We start from the raw sequence: 16,718 nt of genomic DNA, 5'->3' as shown, positions 1-16,718 counted from the left end.
TCATTTTTATTTAAGCTATTTCACAGTCCAACATAACAGATACTGGTTAATTATAAGTGAAATAATCTAAAGATTAAAATAAATCTTAAAGTAATAGCTTCATACAATAAGAACTAAGATAATTCAGATAGTGTAGGGAGAAATTATAAGGGCCTTTTTTTTTCTCCCTAGCCTTGAAAAATCTCTTCTAGCAGGTAGGTAGGTATTCTGATTTTTTTACAGGTTTGTTATGTATATATGAAAATACATAGTTCTATTTCCTGTTTTTTTAACATAGTTTACCTTACATGTGTTCTTAAGATTTCCGAATGAAAGAAATTCATATTTTGCCTAGGAAATTTATCTACAAAAAGCAAGAATGGATGTTTTAACATTAGAAAACTTCTATTAAAGTGATTCACTACATCACCAAAGAAGAAACTGTAAATAATCATCTCAGTGGATTCTAAACACATTTGATAAAATTCAGTACCATCTCTTTCAGTACTGAGACAGAAAAGCATTGGTTTACTTTTTGTGACATTATGGAAATAACCTGTGTATGTGTGTGTGTGCCAAAATTCAACACAACTTAATTGAAAAATGAATAAAGAAAAATCATCTGTTGTTGAACTACTGGGATTATGCATGCATATGTTCTCAGAATCACTGTGTTTTTAACTATCTTTCTAATGAACTTACCACATTTTTGCCATGTCATTCAATATTTTTCTTAAGATAGATAGTATGGAAATAATTTATTATGGTACCTTATTTAACCATTCAATCATGTTAGAACATTTACATAAGCACATCTTAAATTATTCCTCTTAAGATATTTCTTTGGATAAGAGTTAAAATTTCTAGGCCAATGGGTTTGTGAAGTTTTTTTATTTGTTGTGAATTTGCCCTTCTAAAAAATACTCTGACAGTGTTCTATAAGAGAGTCCATTTACGTAGGTGACATGCTGACAGACCAAAAAAATTTTGAAGAAAATTGCATACATTATTGTATATAAAGCAACACAACCTTTCACATTTTTAGGTGCTTTTAAAAATGGCTGACTTTTTTTTTCCTTGACTCTTCAGAAAACCAGACAAACAAAACAATAGATGCTTCTGTTAATAAGAAAGCAGCTGATAGCACATCACAGGTAAGATTTTTCCTATTGTGTCAAATTAAAATTGTTATTACAGTCCACTAGAGAATGGATTTCTATCAGTTATCTTTAATACAATGAAAATTATTCTGTGTTCTTCATAACTCTTCAAACGATTTTCCAATAACTTCTCTGTAATATTTGATAAGAATTTCTTTTTACTTAGTAATTCTCTTACAGATAATATTAGTTTATTATGTTAACCTACTGCACGGCTCATGTAATTGACAGTCTATATTTGCCCTCATGTAGTATAAAGATTCAGTCTGCACATGTAGCTTCATTCTGCCTCATCTTTTTAAAGGTCTCACTCATTCCCTCCGCCACACACACACATATACATATACTCCCAACACATGTTAGAGAAGCACCATTTTAGTTTCTTTAAAGCTGATCAGACATAGCTGTTTAGAAAGAAAATCTTGTTCTTTCTGATCGCTGATTAGTATTTTGCAAATCTTCGTACTTTTTTGTGTTGAATTTTAATTATTCAGGAATGGAGTACTTACTTTTTCCCTATATTAGCAATATTCTTCCTATTTCTTTCACTGTATTGCTTTAGGTATTATAATAGACTTATTGAAAAGTCATTAGGTTGACAGTTTTACTTTCTGCCTTCCTCTTAATCATTTCAAGGAAATCATATTTTTCCAGGAAAAACAAAAAGTTTTGAATAAATCAGGCATGAATAAATGACATGAATTTTAAAACAAGGACATAATGATCTTTAGTTAGGACTTTTGCTCTAAAATGAAGGATTTTTGACAAAACTGGTTATACTCGTGGTTTATTGATCAAATTAAAGCTATTAGAAATACTAGTTTCAGCTTCCAGTCAAGATGGCAGCACAGGTAAATGCAGTACTTGCATTCTTTCACAACCACTTCAAAATCACAACTAAACTAAGGAACAACCATCATTCTGAACCATAGGAAATCTAACTGAAGTCCTACAACTAAGACTGTAAAGAAGAAGCCACGTTGAGACTGTTAGGAAAGGTGCAGGCATAGAACAATTTAGTTTTACACACACGTAACAATTTGTAGGACTATCCTGGCTCCAGTGGTTCCCTCTGAGGAATGAGGGGTCCCAGCCCCACACCAGGCCCCCCATCCCAAGGTTCCAGTGCCAAGTAGAGAAATCCCCATAACTTCTAGCTGTAAAAACCAGTGGGGCATGTGGCTGACTGAAGCAGAGGGCTTCTAGGGACCCAGGTGTTCCTCTTAAAGGGTCTGCACATGAACTTACTTGAACTAACTTGCTTTAATCCCAGGACTGGCGCAGCAGCTCAAAAGGCATCAGTAGCACACAGGATGAACTGAATTCTCTGGCATAATGGCGGGAGCTGTAGGAACAGCTTTCTTCCAGACAAAAGTGCCTATCACTGTTTACCCTGCCCTGGTGATTAACCTAAGACCCCACCCCACCCAAATTGTGGGCCAGCGCAAGTTGTCTGTGATACCCTTTTTATGTGAACCGCCTGTCTTATCTCGTGTGTCACACTTTCCTAAAAATTCTCAAATAAGCACCTTCTGGCCCCAGCATGTCCAGTATCTCTTGATAAGTGGCCCCAGGCCCAGCACTAGGGGCTGTCGGCATTTGTTTGCAGCTTCTCCTGGGCACCTCCAAGCCCAGCATAAGTAGCAGCCATCTGTCAACTGCCTTGTAGCTCATGTCAGGGTAGCCCTAGGCAGAACACAGGCAATGCCTGACCTTGGTCTGTACCTCCTAGGAAGCACCAGGGCCAACGCACCTGATGGACAGCTTCAGATCATGTTGAAGAACAGAACATGAAAGCAAACACATGAAAGAACAGAACAAAACTGCAGAAAAAGAAATAAACAAAATGGAGACAGGCAATCTACCAGATGCAGAGTTCAAAACACAGGTTATAAGTATGCCAGGTGAATTTAGAATGTCAACAAACAGGTAGGAAACATGAAAAGAACCAGTCAGAAATCAAGACTGCAGGAAATCACAGTGGAGTAGATGAAGCAGAGGGTCAATTCAGAGATTTGGAAGATAAGGACACAGAAAACAAGCAGAATAGAAAAAGAAGAAGAATCCAGAAAAAGTGAGGGTAGTGTAAGGAGACCCTGGACAACTTAAGTGTACCAACCTTCACATCATGGGGATGCCAGAAGGATAAGAGAGCAAAGAATTCGAAACCTAGGTTGAAAAAAATAATGATGAAAAACTTTTCTAACCTGGTGAAAGAAATAGACATGCAAATCCAGGGAGCACAGAGTACCAGACAAGATGAGCCTAAAGAGGCCCACACCAAGATTAGATATAAAAAGAATCTCAAAAGCAGCAAGAGAAAAGCAGTTAGAACTGTCAGCTGATTTCTCAAATGAAATTTTGCAGGCTAAAAGAGATTAGTATGAAATACTCAAAGTCATAAAAAGCAAGGACCTACAATTTAGATTACTCTACATAGCAAAGCTGACATTTAGAGTTTAAGGACATATAAAGAGCTTCCCAGAGGAGAAAAAGCTAAAGGAGTTCATCACCATCAAACCACTATTATGTGAAATATTAAAAGGGTTGTCTTTAAGAAGAAAAAAAGAAAAAATACGAATAATAAAGTGGCAATAAATACATATCTACCAACAATTGAAAATGAGACTGATGAACAAATAGAACAGAGGGATTCATAGATACAGAGGCTTTTTTGATGGTTGTCAGATAGAAGGAGTTTTGAGGGGATGTTGATAAAGATGAAGGGAATAAGTACAAATTAGTATTTACAGAACAGTCATGGAGATGTCAAGGAGAGCATAGAGAATACAGTCAATAATATTGTAATAACTGTGTGGTGTCAGATGGGTGAGATTTTATCAAGATAACTTAGTAAATTATATAATATTCAATCACTGGGTTATAATCCTGAAACTAATATATATGTTAACTGTAATTAAAGAAATCATAAATGATTTAAAGTAAAAAATATTTAATTTTGTACAAATTTTAGCAATTTTATGTATGATATGAAGGATCAAATTGTGATTATTCCTTAGGATATATTGTGGATTTTAACTATATTTCCAATTAAAAATATATGGAATACTTTTTAGGAAACGTGATATACAAAATGTTGATAGAACTGGTGGCTTTTATTTAACATTTATGGAAGGCTAGTTTTACTTTATAAAATAAAACAAATTAAAAATTTATAAACACCTTTATTTCAGTGATTTTTGTTGTTATTTAGACAAGGTAAGTAACATTTTCAGGATAGGAAAATGATGCTGTTATGGCTGTGTTTCTTAGGATGGTTCTTCTAAAGTTATATTGTCTAAAATGATAGCCACTAATCAAATGTAGCTTTTCAAATTAAAATTAAATTTTAATTAATTAAATTAATTTAATTTAAATTTTACTTTACTCCATGTCAAGTCTCAATAGCCACATATGGCTGGTGGCTATCATACTGGAAAACACAGTTATAAAACATTTTCATCATCACAAAAAGTTATACAAAGTGAAGTGTGTATAATTTAAATATTTAATGAAATTCAAATTGATATAAAATTTGGAAATACTTGAAAAATTAAACAATGATATAAAGTTCAATAACACCCAACTTCTTATTATAGTCTAGAAAATTCAAAATATTATATATTATTCTACACTTCACAGATTTTGAATCTAAAATATTTTACTATTTATTGATTGTGCTATGTAACTGCCATGTTTAATGAAACAAACCTGTACCAGTCAAAAATCACCTGAAACAGCCCTGGCTGGTGTGGCTTAGTGATTGAATGCCGGCCTGCAAATCAAAAGGTCACAGGTTCGATTCCTAGCCAGGGCACATGCCTGGGTTGTGGGCAAGGTTCCCCAGTTGGAGGCTGGTGATAGGCAACCAGTTGATATATCTGTTACACAGTGAGGCTTCTCTCTCTTTTTCCTTCCCTTCCCTTTTCTCTAAAAAAGTAAATACATAAAAATCTTTAAAAAAATAAAAGTCATCTGAGACAGTAAGTGACTGTATCAGACAACAAAGAGAGTACAACAAAATAAATTGAGCTCTCAGTGGAAATCTTATTTGGCTTTGAGGAAGAATTCAAAACCATGGAATGAAAATCACAACCAAGCACTTTGTGTAGGCAGATTACCTCCTAAAGCAAAACCTTGTCAGAAACAGCAAAGTTTCAGCTTTGAGTCAGTGCCAGTTGTAGATATGAACAATAAACAAAACAAGTTGTATTTTATAATTAGAAACCATTTTAGACTTCCGCTAAGATGGAGGCATAGGTGGAAACACTCTGCCTTCTCCCACAACCAAGTTTGAATACAACAAAGGTTTGGAGAACAAAGACACAGCCAAAGAACAGAAAATTGAATTATATGGAAGTCCGACAATAACGAACCGTTCAATCAGGACGGTAAGAGGGGCAGAGCCAGCAGCGGAGCAGGGTCGGGCAGGACAGATCCCTCGACCTAGGCGCGCAGGTAGCCTGGACACAGGATGTGGGGCAGACTGACCGTGGTCGCACACTTGCGCACAGTGAGACGGACCACGCAGGCCCCAGGGGGTGAGGGCTAACGGTGGTGGCACACTCACGTGCAGTGGGACGAAACGTGTGGGCCCAGGTGACCGTGGCGGCTGTGGCGGGAGGCGGCAGACGGGACGCCATTGTTCCTCTTTGACCCCACCCCCACGTACAGCATCACAACCCAGCGACTGAGTTGCCCTGCTCTGGTGAACACCTAGGGCTCCTATCCTGCTACGTAACAGGCACGAACAGCCCAAAAGATGGCGCAAAAGAACTCAAAGTCTCAGAAGACCGAGAAATTGCCAGCCTCTCAGAAGCACAGTTCAAGACACTGTTTATCAGAATGCTCACAGAACTGGTAGATTATAGTCACAAATTAGAGGAACATATGAAGGCTAAACTAATTGAAATGAAGGGAGATGTCCAGGAAACAAATAGTGATGGAAAGGAAACTGGGACTCAAGTCAATGGAATGGACCAGAAGGAAGAACAAAACATCCAACCAGAAAGGAATGAAGAAATGAGAATTCAAAAAAATGAGGAGAGGCTTAGGAACCTCCAGGACATCTTTAAACGTTCCAACATCCAGATTATAGGGGTACCAGAAGGAGGAAAGAAACAGCCATGAGTGGAACACTTATTTGAACAAATAATAAAGGAGAACTTCCCCAATCTGGCAAAGGAAATAGACTTCCAGGAAGTCCAGGAAGCTCAGAGAGTCCCAAAGAAGCTAGACCCAAGGAAGAACACACCAAGGCACATCATAATTACATTAGCCAAGATGAAAATGAAGGAGAGAATCCTAGAAGCAGCAAGAGATAAGGAGACAGTCATCTACAAAGGAGTTCCCATCAGACTGTCAGCTGATTTCTCAAAAGAGACCTTACAGGCAAGAAGGGGCTGGAAAGAAGTATTCCAAGTCCTGAAATCCAAAGACCTACAGCCAAGATTGCTTTATCCAGCAAAACTTTCATTTAGAATGGAAGGACAGATAAAGTGCTTCTCAGATAAGATCAAGTTCAAGGAGTTCATCATCACCAAGCCCTTATTATATGAAATGTTAAAGGGACTTATCTAAGAAAAAGAAGATGAATAATATGAACAGTAAAAGGACAGCAAACTCACAGTTACTAACAACCACACCTAAAACAAAAGCAAACCAAGAGGACAGCTAGATCAAGAGTGGAACCATAGAAATGAAGAACACATGGAAGTTTAGCAACAGGGGAGTGGGAGGAGGAGAAGGTACAGAAAATAAGTAGCGTAGATGGTAGGTAGAAAATAGATAGGGGTGAGGGCAAGAATAGTGGGGGAAATAAAGAATCTAAAGAACTTGAGACACGTGGATATAAACTAAGGGGGGAGAATGGTGGGAGTGGAGGGGAATGAAGGGCGGGGAATAGAACAACTGTAATGGTATAATCAATAAAATATATTTTTTAGAAAAAGAAGCCATTTTAAAAGTATGTATGTACTGCCAGTTATAAACCCATGCTTTGCTGGCTTGACTTTTCTGGTACAAATACAAGTTTTCTCACTGTGCTAAATAACTTTATTAATGTAACACTGTTGGTTTTTTTAAGATTTATTAAGAAATTAGTTTGTTATATGCCCCTTATTAGCAAATAGAAGTAGTGTGAAATAGCCTGTGATTCTTTAGACTATGACTATTTAAGTATGTACTTGTGACTACCTTATTTTTTTCTATGACAGATCTTAGGTAGTTGTACTTCTGAACTCTTTAACACTTTAACTCTGCAGAGGTCATGGCTGATTTGAGAGACACAAAGAAACTATTTTCTTAAATATTGTTACATATGTCGAGTGTTATAGGTTCAAGGTCATGACTAGCTGCATAATTTGTGACTGATGTTAAGCTGTGCTTAAGCTATCAGTTTTGTTACAATATGTGTTTTGTAAGGGTGTGTGATGTTCAATAGTAAATTGTGTCTGAGAGATATAGCAAACTCCGAAGTCAGTGTCAATGTAGTTGTTTTTAATTTTTTATTTTTCCACAAACTTGGAAGTCAGGGTTGTTTTGTTTGGTTTTCATTTATTGTTGGAAATGGCTGGAAATATATATTGATTTGATAACCTAAGACATTTTGAAGAACTTCAGCCAATGCTACTCCATCCAGTCTGATGAGAATGATAAAGTAAAATGTGAAAATGAAAGTGATTTAGAAGATGAAGATTATGTGGAAGTTAGTTCAAAAGATTCCAGTACTTAGGAAGATATTTCTCATGAAGAAAGTGAAGATGAAATAGACATGAATGAAGAGTATATTTTTGGAAAGGATAAAGAGTGAAGATGGAGGGAAAATCCAGTGAGAAGACAAATTAGAAAACAGCCACAGAATATTTTGTGTCATCTTCTGTTTATTCAGCCAAATGCAAAAGTGTCAGAACAGAACTTGAAACTTTGAACTGCTTTATCACAAATGATATTTTAGATCTAGTCTTATTATGTACAAATGAATACATTGATTCTATATTGAGCTGATTTTCATGAGAAAGAGGTGCTAAATGAATAGACAAAACCAAATTGAAAGCATTTTTAGGCTTCTTGTATCTTGCTGGTTTACATCACAGTAATGAGCTAAATTTGCATCTTTTATGGGCTAGATGATAGTGAGATTGAACTTTTTAGACTTAATATCTTTATGGAGATTTAGATTTATTCATAATTGTATCAGGTTTGATGATGAACTTACCCTCTTAGAATGACTGTAAGTAAACACATTAGCAGTTGTGAGGGACATTTTCTCAGCCATTTGTAGAAAATTGTTACTCTATGGGACAGAATGTAACAACAGACAAAATGTTACCTGGGTTTAGAGGCAAATGTCGGTTTAGATAATATATACACCCACACCGAGTAAATATGGTATAAAAATTTTGGCTATAGTCAGTTCAAAACTTTTTTACACAGGAAATCTTGAAATATATGACAGTAAGCAGCTTGACATTCCTTACTTGATTAATAATAAACCAGCATATGTAATCAAGAGACCCAAAGAACCAGCAGATAATTGGTTCACTAATATAAATTTTCTCTGACTTCTAAAAGAAGTAACTTCCATAAGTAGATCCTGTTCATAAGAATATATCTCAACTCTCTTCTGAATTTCTTTCTATCTTCTAAAAGAAGGCCTGAAAAAGACAACTTATTTGCAGTTGGTGTAGATTGCTCACTTGGTATCTCATATTCCCCAAAAGAGGGGGGAAAGGTAAATTTAGTTTCAAGTATGCATTTTGATGATACCATATATTTAGATTCGCAAAAGCCTGGCATAATAGAATATTACAGCCAGACAAAGTCAGTAGTTGACACTCTGGACCAAATGATAGGTACATGTAATGTGGCCAGGAAAACCATAAGGTGGCCTATGGTTATATTCCACATAATTTTGAATATTGCAGGAATAAATGGTCAAACTATTCATATTCTGAACAACAATGTGAAAATAAGGCACAGAATAGTTATTAGAAATCTCGTAATGCAGTTAGTGTCAGAACAAATAAAAGGGTGTTCAGAAATCTCTACAGGTGTGCATAAGCCTTTACACCTAACCCTTCATCATTTTCCAACACACATTGAAGGAATTCTAATGACAACTTAGCCTCTCTTGACAAGCAGAAAAGAAAAGAATGCGTTAGGTGCAGTGTATCCAAAATGAGCCGCTTACCAAAATATTTTTGCTGTTATGAAAAGCATATGTGCCTTGAGCACAGCAGTATTGTTTACGATAACTGTTAACAAATGTCTTGCAAAGCCAACTATTGAAGATTCTGATTAATTAATGTTAAAGATATTTTTGACTATATATTTTAGCAATATCCATGTTTTTATTTTTAAAAAGTTTTTCTTGGTTTTATATTTCTTTAGTAATTTCTTTAATAATTTAATAATGTAACTGAAAATTTAGAAACCATGTATTATTAAATGTAATGCTACTTTGCAGTGCCTAAAAAATTTTTTTTACATTTAAGCACATATTAGCAATGAATGTATCTCTTGGATACAAGCGATCTATGCTGTAATTTTTTATACTACAAACTCCACAGGGTTAAAGTTAGTAGAAATTGGAAGGACTTTTGAATAACTTATGTGGAAATTATTGTTGTTCAGTCATACCTAGTTTAAGAAATAGTTAAATATGTAAAATATTTTTGTAGTCCTTGAATGAAGATTTCTCTAATGTCCTCCAAATAAGTTCTTAACATATTTCACATAGAATATAGTATTAGTACATGTTTTACTCATATATCTCATTTTACATAATACATTAATAGTATATGAGGTCTGTCCAGAAGGTACCCAGCCATGTAAGAGAAAAATAAACACATTTACTGAAGAAGACGCAAGAAAATTGTACATAGGACAATGATGCCTCAGTCCCCTTCAACGTGGGCACCTTGGGTCCTTACACAGTTCTCCCAATTGCCATCAGCTGCCCTGTTGTACTTTCCTGAATCTTGTCAATGGTTTGAAATCTCTTACCTTTCAAAGGTGATTTTAGTGGAAGAGTCAGAAGTTGCAGAGTGCCAAATCTGGGATGTAGGGGGTCTGAGGCACCTGGGTGATTTGATGTTTTGCCAGAATCTCTTCACAAGACATGATACATGAGCGGGTACATTGTGATAAAGCTGCCAGTCATCAGTTGCTCGTACCTGTGGCGCCTTCTGAATCATCTGAATAATTTTCGTGGAGGAATGTTCAAGTTTAACACAAAATTGGATGCAGAATCATTGTTCTATTTGCTCAGTCATTTGGAATGTGACAGCTACACAGTACACATGCTCACTCAACAGCATCTACTGCCCCCACTGACTAGTACAGTGAAGTCGTCATTTTTCATACATGCACATTCTAGTCCACTCTCCTTGGCTGCTAAGTTACATGGATGTTGCACAAATCTTCTTTATTATATTAACAGTAGCTGGACTTTTTCTGGATAGACCTCATATTTCATGTAGTGAAAAATTTATTCATTTATTCAAATCATCAGCATACATTATAATACAATATATTCTTTTTATTCTGCTATGTGTAGTTATATTGCTATTTTGAGAGATTCAAGCTCACCCTCAATTTTGGTGATTTGCTAGGATTCGTAAGGCTCATAGCAGGACGCTCATGGTTACAGTTTACACAGCAAAAAGGCAGAAAGCAAAAGTAACAGGAAAAAGATATACATCAAGTGGAGTTCAGAGAGGTTAGGCACAGGCTTCTAAATCCACCCGTGTCCAAAAAAAAAAGATAGAAAATTCTTCAACATCACATAGGATGTACTTTCTCTCTTGTTATTAGGGACATGTGCCAAGAATCTCTGAGCAACACAGCTTCATTGAGTCTCAAGGTCTGCGGTAGTTTAGACAGCTGATCATATAGCCACATATTCTATGTAACCAGCCGGGACAGTTCAAATTCAAGATTCCAACAGTAAAATCAAATGTACATCTATCTTGATGTTTGTTCACATCAGTCTCGACAAGCCAGTATGATTCATCCAGCCCATTTTTCAAGGTGTAGTTAAGAAAATTATTAATCATTAATGAAAAATTTCAAAGGGCTACATTCTTGGTAGATACCCAAGTCTGTTTTCTAGTTCCAAGTTCCTAGGAGAGATGTGCAAAAAGTGAACACCGGGTCTTCTGTGTTAACTTTCTTCCCAATTGTTGAAGTGCCCTACTGTAACCATTCATGTATGCAATTTTTGATTTGTTTCATTATAGAAAACAAACAACAAAAAAACCCCACAAGCCAGTATCTTTGCTCTCTTGAAATTTTCTTTGTGTTCATTTAATGAGAGTGGTCATTTGGGGGAAGTAACTGTTAAGTAAAATCCATTTCTTATTATTAAAACCTACTTAATGGCAACTAAGATTTATTTTATAGTTTCAAGTTGAGAACTTCAGTAATATGTGTAAATGCAGATATAAATGTGTAATGTCTCTGATGAGTTTTCTCAGAAATGATACCAGAAAAAATGTAACGATACAAATATGTGTATGTGTCTGCTTATTCTGCACCTAGTGACAGAAATAAGCTATTAGAGTCAAAACAACCTGGCTGTTGTCACTTATTAGTGGATAGACTTTGGGCTTGAATTTTATACTTAACACCTTGAATTTTTCACCTATAAAATATGGCTAATGCTATTACCCACCTCAGAGGATTATTATAAAGATTAGATTGGTTAATGAATATAAACATTTAGTACAGAGCCCAATAACAATAGTGCTAGCTATCATCTTATAATTACTGTTAATAATTACTGAAATAATTACCAATTTTATTTCTCAAAAAGAAAATATAGCCAGGAAACTACCTTTCGCATTCGATAATAGATAAATTGGGACTTCCGGACAAGAAGAAGGCATAAATAGGCACACTGTGCCTCCTCATATAACCCAAAGAAGGGAACAACAAATTCAAAAACAAAAAACAACCAGAACTGATAGAAAATTGAACTGTATGGAAGTCCGACAACCAAGGAGTTAAAGAAGAAACTTTCATCCAGACTGGTAGGAGGGACAGAGACAAGAGGAGGCAGCCGAGTGGAGAGTACTCAAAGGTGGTGACTAGTGGACCAGGAGAGGCAGTACCTTGTGGATTGGGCAGTCCAACATTCGTATGCAGATTAACTGGGAGGAACAACTGGAGAGTGAGATACACCAAGCAACGCAGGGTTCCAGTGCAGGGAAATAAAGCCTCAAAGCCTCTGACTGAAAATACCTGTGGGGGTTGAGGCAGTGGGAAAAACTCCCGGCCTCACAGAAGACTTCATTGGAGAGACCCACAGGGTCCTAGAATGTACACAAACCCACCAACCCAGGAATCAGCACCAGAAGGGCCCAATTTGCATGTGGGGGAAGTGACTGAAAACTGTCAGAGAGTGGAAAAAGTGACAGTTCCCTCTCTGACCGCTCCCTCACATACAGTGTCACAGCACAGTGACGTGGATTGCCCTGTGCTGGTGAAAATCAAGGCTCCACCCCTTATACGTAACAATGCAGAGACAGACACAAAAAAGCCCTAATGAATGAACAGATCAAAGCTCCAGAAAAAGTACAGCTAAGCAACAAAGAGATAGCCTTCCTATGAGATGCACAATTCAAAACACTGGTAACGAGGATGCTCACAGAAATGGTTGAGTATGGTCACAAACTAGAGGAAAAGGTGAAGGCTATGAAAAGTAAAATAATGGAAAATGTGAAGGTAACCAACAGTGATGGGAAGGAAACTGGGACTCAATGGTTTGGAGCAGAAGAGAGAAATAAACAACCAAAATAGAATGAAGAAACAAGAATTTTAAAAAATGAGAGGCTTAGGAACCTGCAGGACATCTTTAAACATTCCATTATCTGAATCATAGGGGTGCCAGAAGGAGAAGAGGAAGAGCAAGAAACTGAAAACTTATTTGAACAAATAATGAAGGAGAATTTCCCCAATCTGGCAAAGGAAATAGACTTCCAGGAAGTCCAGGAAGCTCAAGAATCCCAAAGAAGTTGGATCCAAGGAAGAACACACCAAGGCACATCATGATTTTAGAGCCAAGATTAAAGATAAGGAGAGAATCTTAAAAGCAGCAAGAGAAAAGGAGACTGTTACCTACAAAGGAGTTCCTGTAAGACTGTCAGCTGATTTCTCAAAAGAGATCTTACAGGCAAGAAGGGGCTGGAAAGAAGTATTCAAAGTCATGAAAGGCAAGGAAGTACATTCAAGATTACTCTATTTAGCAAAGCTATCATTTAGAATGGAAGGACAGATAAAGTGCTTCCCAGATAAGGTCAAGTCAAAGGAGTTCATCATCACCAAGCTCTTATTATATGAAGTGTTAAAGGGACTTACTAAGAAAAAGAAGATAAAAAATATAAACAGTAAAATCATGACAAACTCACAGCTGTTAACAACTGAACCTGAAAACAAAAACAAACTAAGCAAACAACTAGAATAGGAACAGAATCACAGAAATGAAGATCACATGGAGAGTTATCAGCAGGGCAGTGGGAGGGGCAACAGGGAAAAGGTACAGAGATTAAGTAGCCTAAATGGTAGGTACAATAGACAGGGGGAGGTTAAGAGTCATTTAGGAAAGGTAGTCATGTAGGAAAAGCCAAAGAACTTGTATGTACAACCCATGGACATGAACTACAGCCGGGGAATGTGGGTGGGAAGGGGTGTGTAGGGCAGAGGGGAATAAAGGGGGGGAAATGGGACAAGTGTAATAGAGCAATCAATAAATATATATTTAAAATAAATTGAATGCCAGGTTATCATTAATAAAAATATAATTTAACAGATTAAATTTGATTGTGGGCCTTGTCCAGTTATAGAGTATACATTATACAAAAATATGAACTTTATAGTAGAGCATCAAAACATGACATGAAGGTAACAAAATTAATGGGAGAAATGAACAAATAGGCCCTTTAGTTATTATAAAATTTCCCTTATTGTTTTTTATCTAGTATTTACATGATCACAAGAAACTTTATGCTTACTTTTTTCAGTGTGTTTGTGTTTTTCATTTAAAGTGAGTATCTAGGAGGAAAAAAATAGTTATTTCTTGATTTTTTAAATCCCATCTGATAATCCCTATATTTTGACAGGAAATTTTAATCTGTTTACATGTAGTATAGTTATAATATTGATATGGTTATGTCTAGGTCTGCTGTTTTGCAATATTTTACATTTGTTTTATCTAAATTTTGTTTCTATTTGGTTTGGTTATTTTTTTGCTTTTCGTCAATCTTTTGGGATTTTAAAAAGTACCTTAATTATTCTGTTTCTATTTTTGTTTTTCGGTTTCTGCCTCTTAATTACACAGTCATTAATATATTTTCTTTAATGTTTTGAAGTGTTTTTTTTTTTAATTGTTAGAGGGGAAGGGAGGGAGAAAGAAAGGGAGAGAAACTTTGAAGTGGGAGAGGAACATTGATTGGTTGCCTCTCGTGTGCCCCTAACTTGAAACAGAACCCACAACCCAGGCATGTTAGGTTCAATCACCTGACTGGTAATTGAACCATTGCCCTTTCACTTTACGGGTCAGTACCCAACCACTGAGTAACATCTGTCACATGGCTGAACATATTTTTTTTTATTTTATTTATCCTCAGCGACTTTTTTTTAAAAAAGGTTTTATTTATTTATTTTTAGAGAGAGGGAAAGGGGAGGGAAACATCCATGTGAGAGAGAAACATCTATTGGTTTCCTTTCGTAAGCACCCCAACTGAGGACTGAACCTGCGGTGTAGGAATGTGCCCTGACCAGGAATCAAACCTGTGACCTTTTGGTTTGTGGGTTGAAGCCCAACCAACTGAGCCACATGAACATATTTTTAACAGCTACTTTGCAGTCTTTGCTAAATTCAACATCTGGCTTCAACTGAAATCATTTTCAATTAACTATCTTTTCTCTTTGGTTGTATTTTACTGGTCTTTGCATATTTGTCTAGTAATTTTTGATAAATTTAAAGTTTAGTAAATTTTGAAAAATGGACCTTAGTGATATCTTGTAGTGACTGGATTCTGTTACCTTCTTTGTGGATTTGTTAAGTACTTGTAGTATTAGATTTTACAGATTTGCAGTGTTAATAAGTCATTTTCTTTGAAGTCATTATCATGACTCCAGGTTTATAATTGTAGGACTTACAGTTGATATTATTAACTTGGGAATGGGCCCAAAGCCTCAGGGGCTTATTTTCTTTAGCTTCACAAAATTTGGGTTTTGCAAATGAAAACTTCATTGGTTTTAGTTGCTCTGCAGTATAGTATATCATAAAGTAATTATGATTAGCATTTATAGTCAAGCATAGCAGCTTAACATCTGAGATAACCTGAGAAATGTGTCATTAAGGGATTTCATCATTATGTGATTATCATAGAGTGCACCTACACAAACCTAGATGGTCTAGCCTATTACACACTGAGGCTGTATGGTCTAGCCTATTGCTCCTGAGCTACAAGCCTGCATAGCATGTTACTGTATAAAACAACACAAGAGAAAATGATACAATCATTGAACCAGCCTATTCATTATCCTTGTAGAATTTTCCTCCTTACTATTTCATGTTTTATTTATGTCTGCCAATGTTTCTTTTGCAAAATGAAAAAGTTTTGTTTTTCAGAGTGGAAAAGCCACAGGCAGTGATTCAGGCGGTGTCATTGACCTCACAATGGATGATGAAGAGAATGTAGCTGCACAAGGTACTTAATATGGGAAATCATACTAAGTGATCCTTTGATATTTTTTTTCTTTCAATCTAGTGTGATATTTGATGAGATAGCTTATGTTTGGTGTATTCATATTCTTTCTAGAATGAGTTTTTTAGATTAGAATTAAAAAATGAAAATCAAATCTTGAGTGAATATAAAAAGGCATAGAGGAAAACAGAGCAATTAGGAGAATATTTAACTTATGGAACACCTATCTTTTTATATCTGTTATTTCACTTGATCTATGCAGTAACCACATAATGCCCATTTTAGAGTCAAGGGTAGATTCATAGACTACAAAGTTGGTAAGGGAAGTGTGTATCCAACCCAGGTTTTCCGACTCTCAGTATCTTATACGTGTGTGTTGTAATGTAGGTACTTTTAGTTGTGTGTATGTGTAATTGGTTATTTGAAATAATTACATTTAGTGTTATAGTAGTTAAGTGAAAATGAAAGTAATGTTAAAAATCATGTACACCCAAAATTCTCAGTATTATTCTGAGTTATAATATTTAGAAATAATATGAGATAGATATTAACCAATAGTCCAAATTATTCTTCTGCATTGTTAATAGACATTCTATGAGTAAAAAGTTTCATGGTTAAATATGCTTAGGATATGCATAGTAAACAAAATTACATGTTATTTTTCTTTTTATTGAGTTTATTGGGGTGACATCAGTTAATAAAATTATATAGGTTTCACCCTGGCTGGTGTAGCTCAGTGGATTGAGCGTGGACCTGTGAACCAAAGGGTCACTGGTTCTATTCCCAGGCAGGGCACATGCCTGGGTTACCCGCCAGGTCCCCAGTTGCATGAGAAGCAACCACACATTAATGTTTCTCTCCCTCT

At 35.9% G+C, this 16,718-nt stretch overlaps 1 protein-coding gene across 3 annotated transcripts in view; it reads left to right on the top strand.

Moving 5' to 3' along the window:
- The window catches only part of ATF7IP (activating transcription factor 7 interacting protein), a 119,045-nt gene that overhangs the window by 87,468 nt on the left and 14,859 nt on the right, over positions 1-16,718 (top strand). For all 3 annotated transcript variants that reach the window (XM_037033957.1, XM_037033956.1, XM_037033955.1), the window contains 2 exons: positions 1,069-1,133; positions 15,778-15,856. In XM_037033957.1, coding sequence (XP_036889852.1) covers positions 1,069-1,133; positions 15,778-15,856 — 144 coding nt within the window. The remainder of the gene's footprint in view (positions 1-1,068; positions 1,134-15,777; positions 15,857-16,718) is intronic.

This window comes from Sturnira hondurensis, unplaced genomic scaffold (genome assembly GCF_014824575.4).
Source record: "Sturnira hondurensis isolate 20B ecotype Veracruz unplaced genomic scaffold, ASM1482457v3 Scaffold0021795, whole genome shotgun sequence".
In the NCBI taxonomy this organism is placed as follows: domain Eukaryota; kingdom Metazoa; phylum Chordata; class Mammalia; order Chiroptera; family Phyllostomidae; genus Sturnira; species Sturnira hondurensis.
This window is presented reverse-complemented; position numbering and strand designations above follow the sequence as displayed.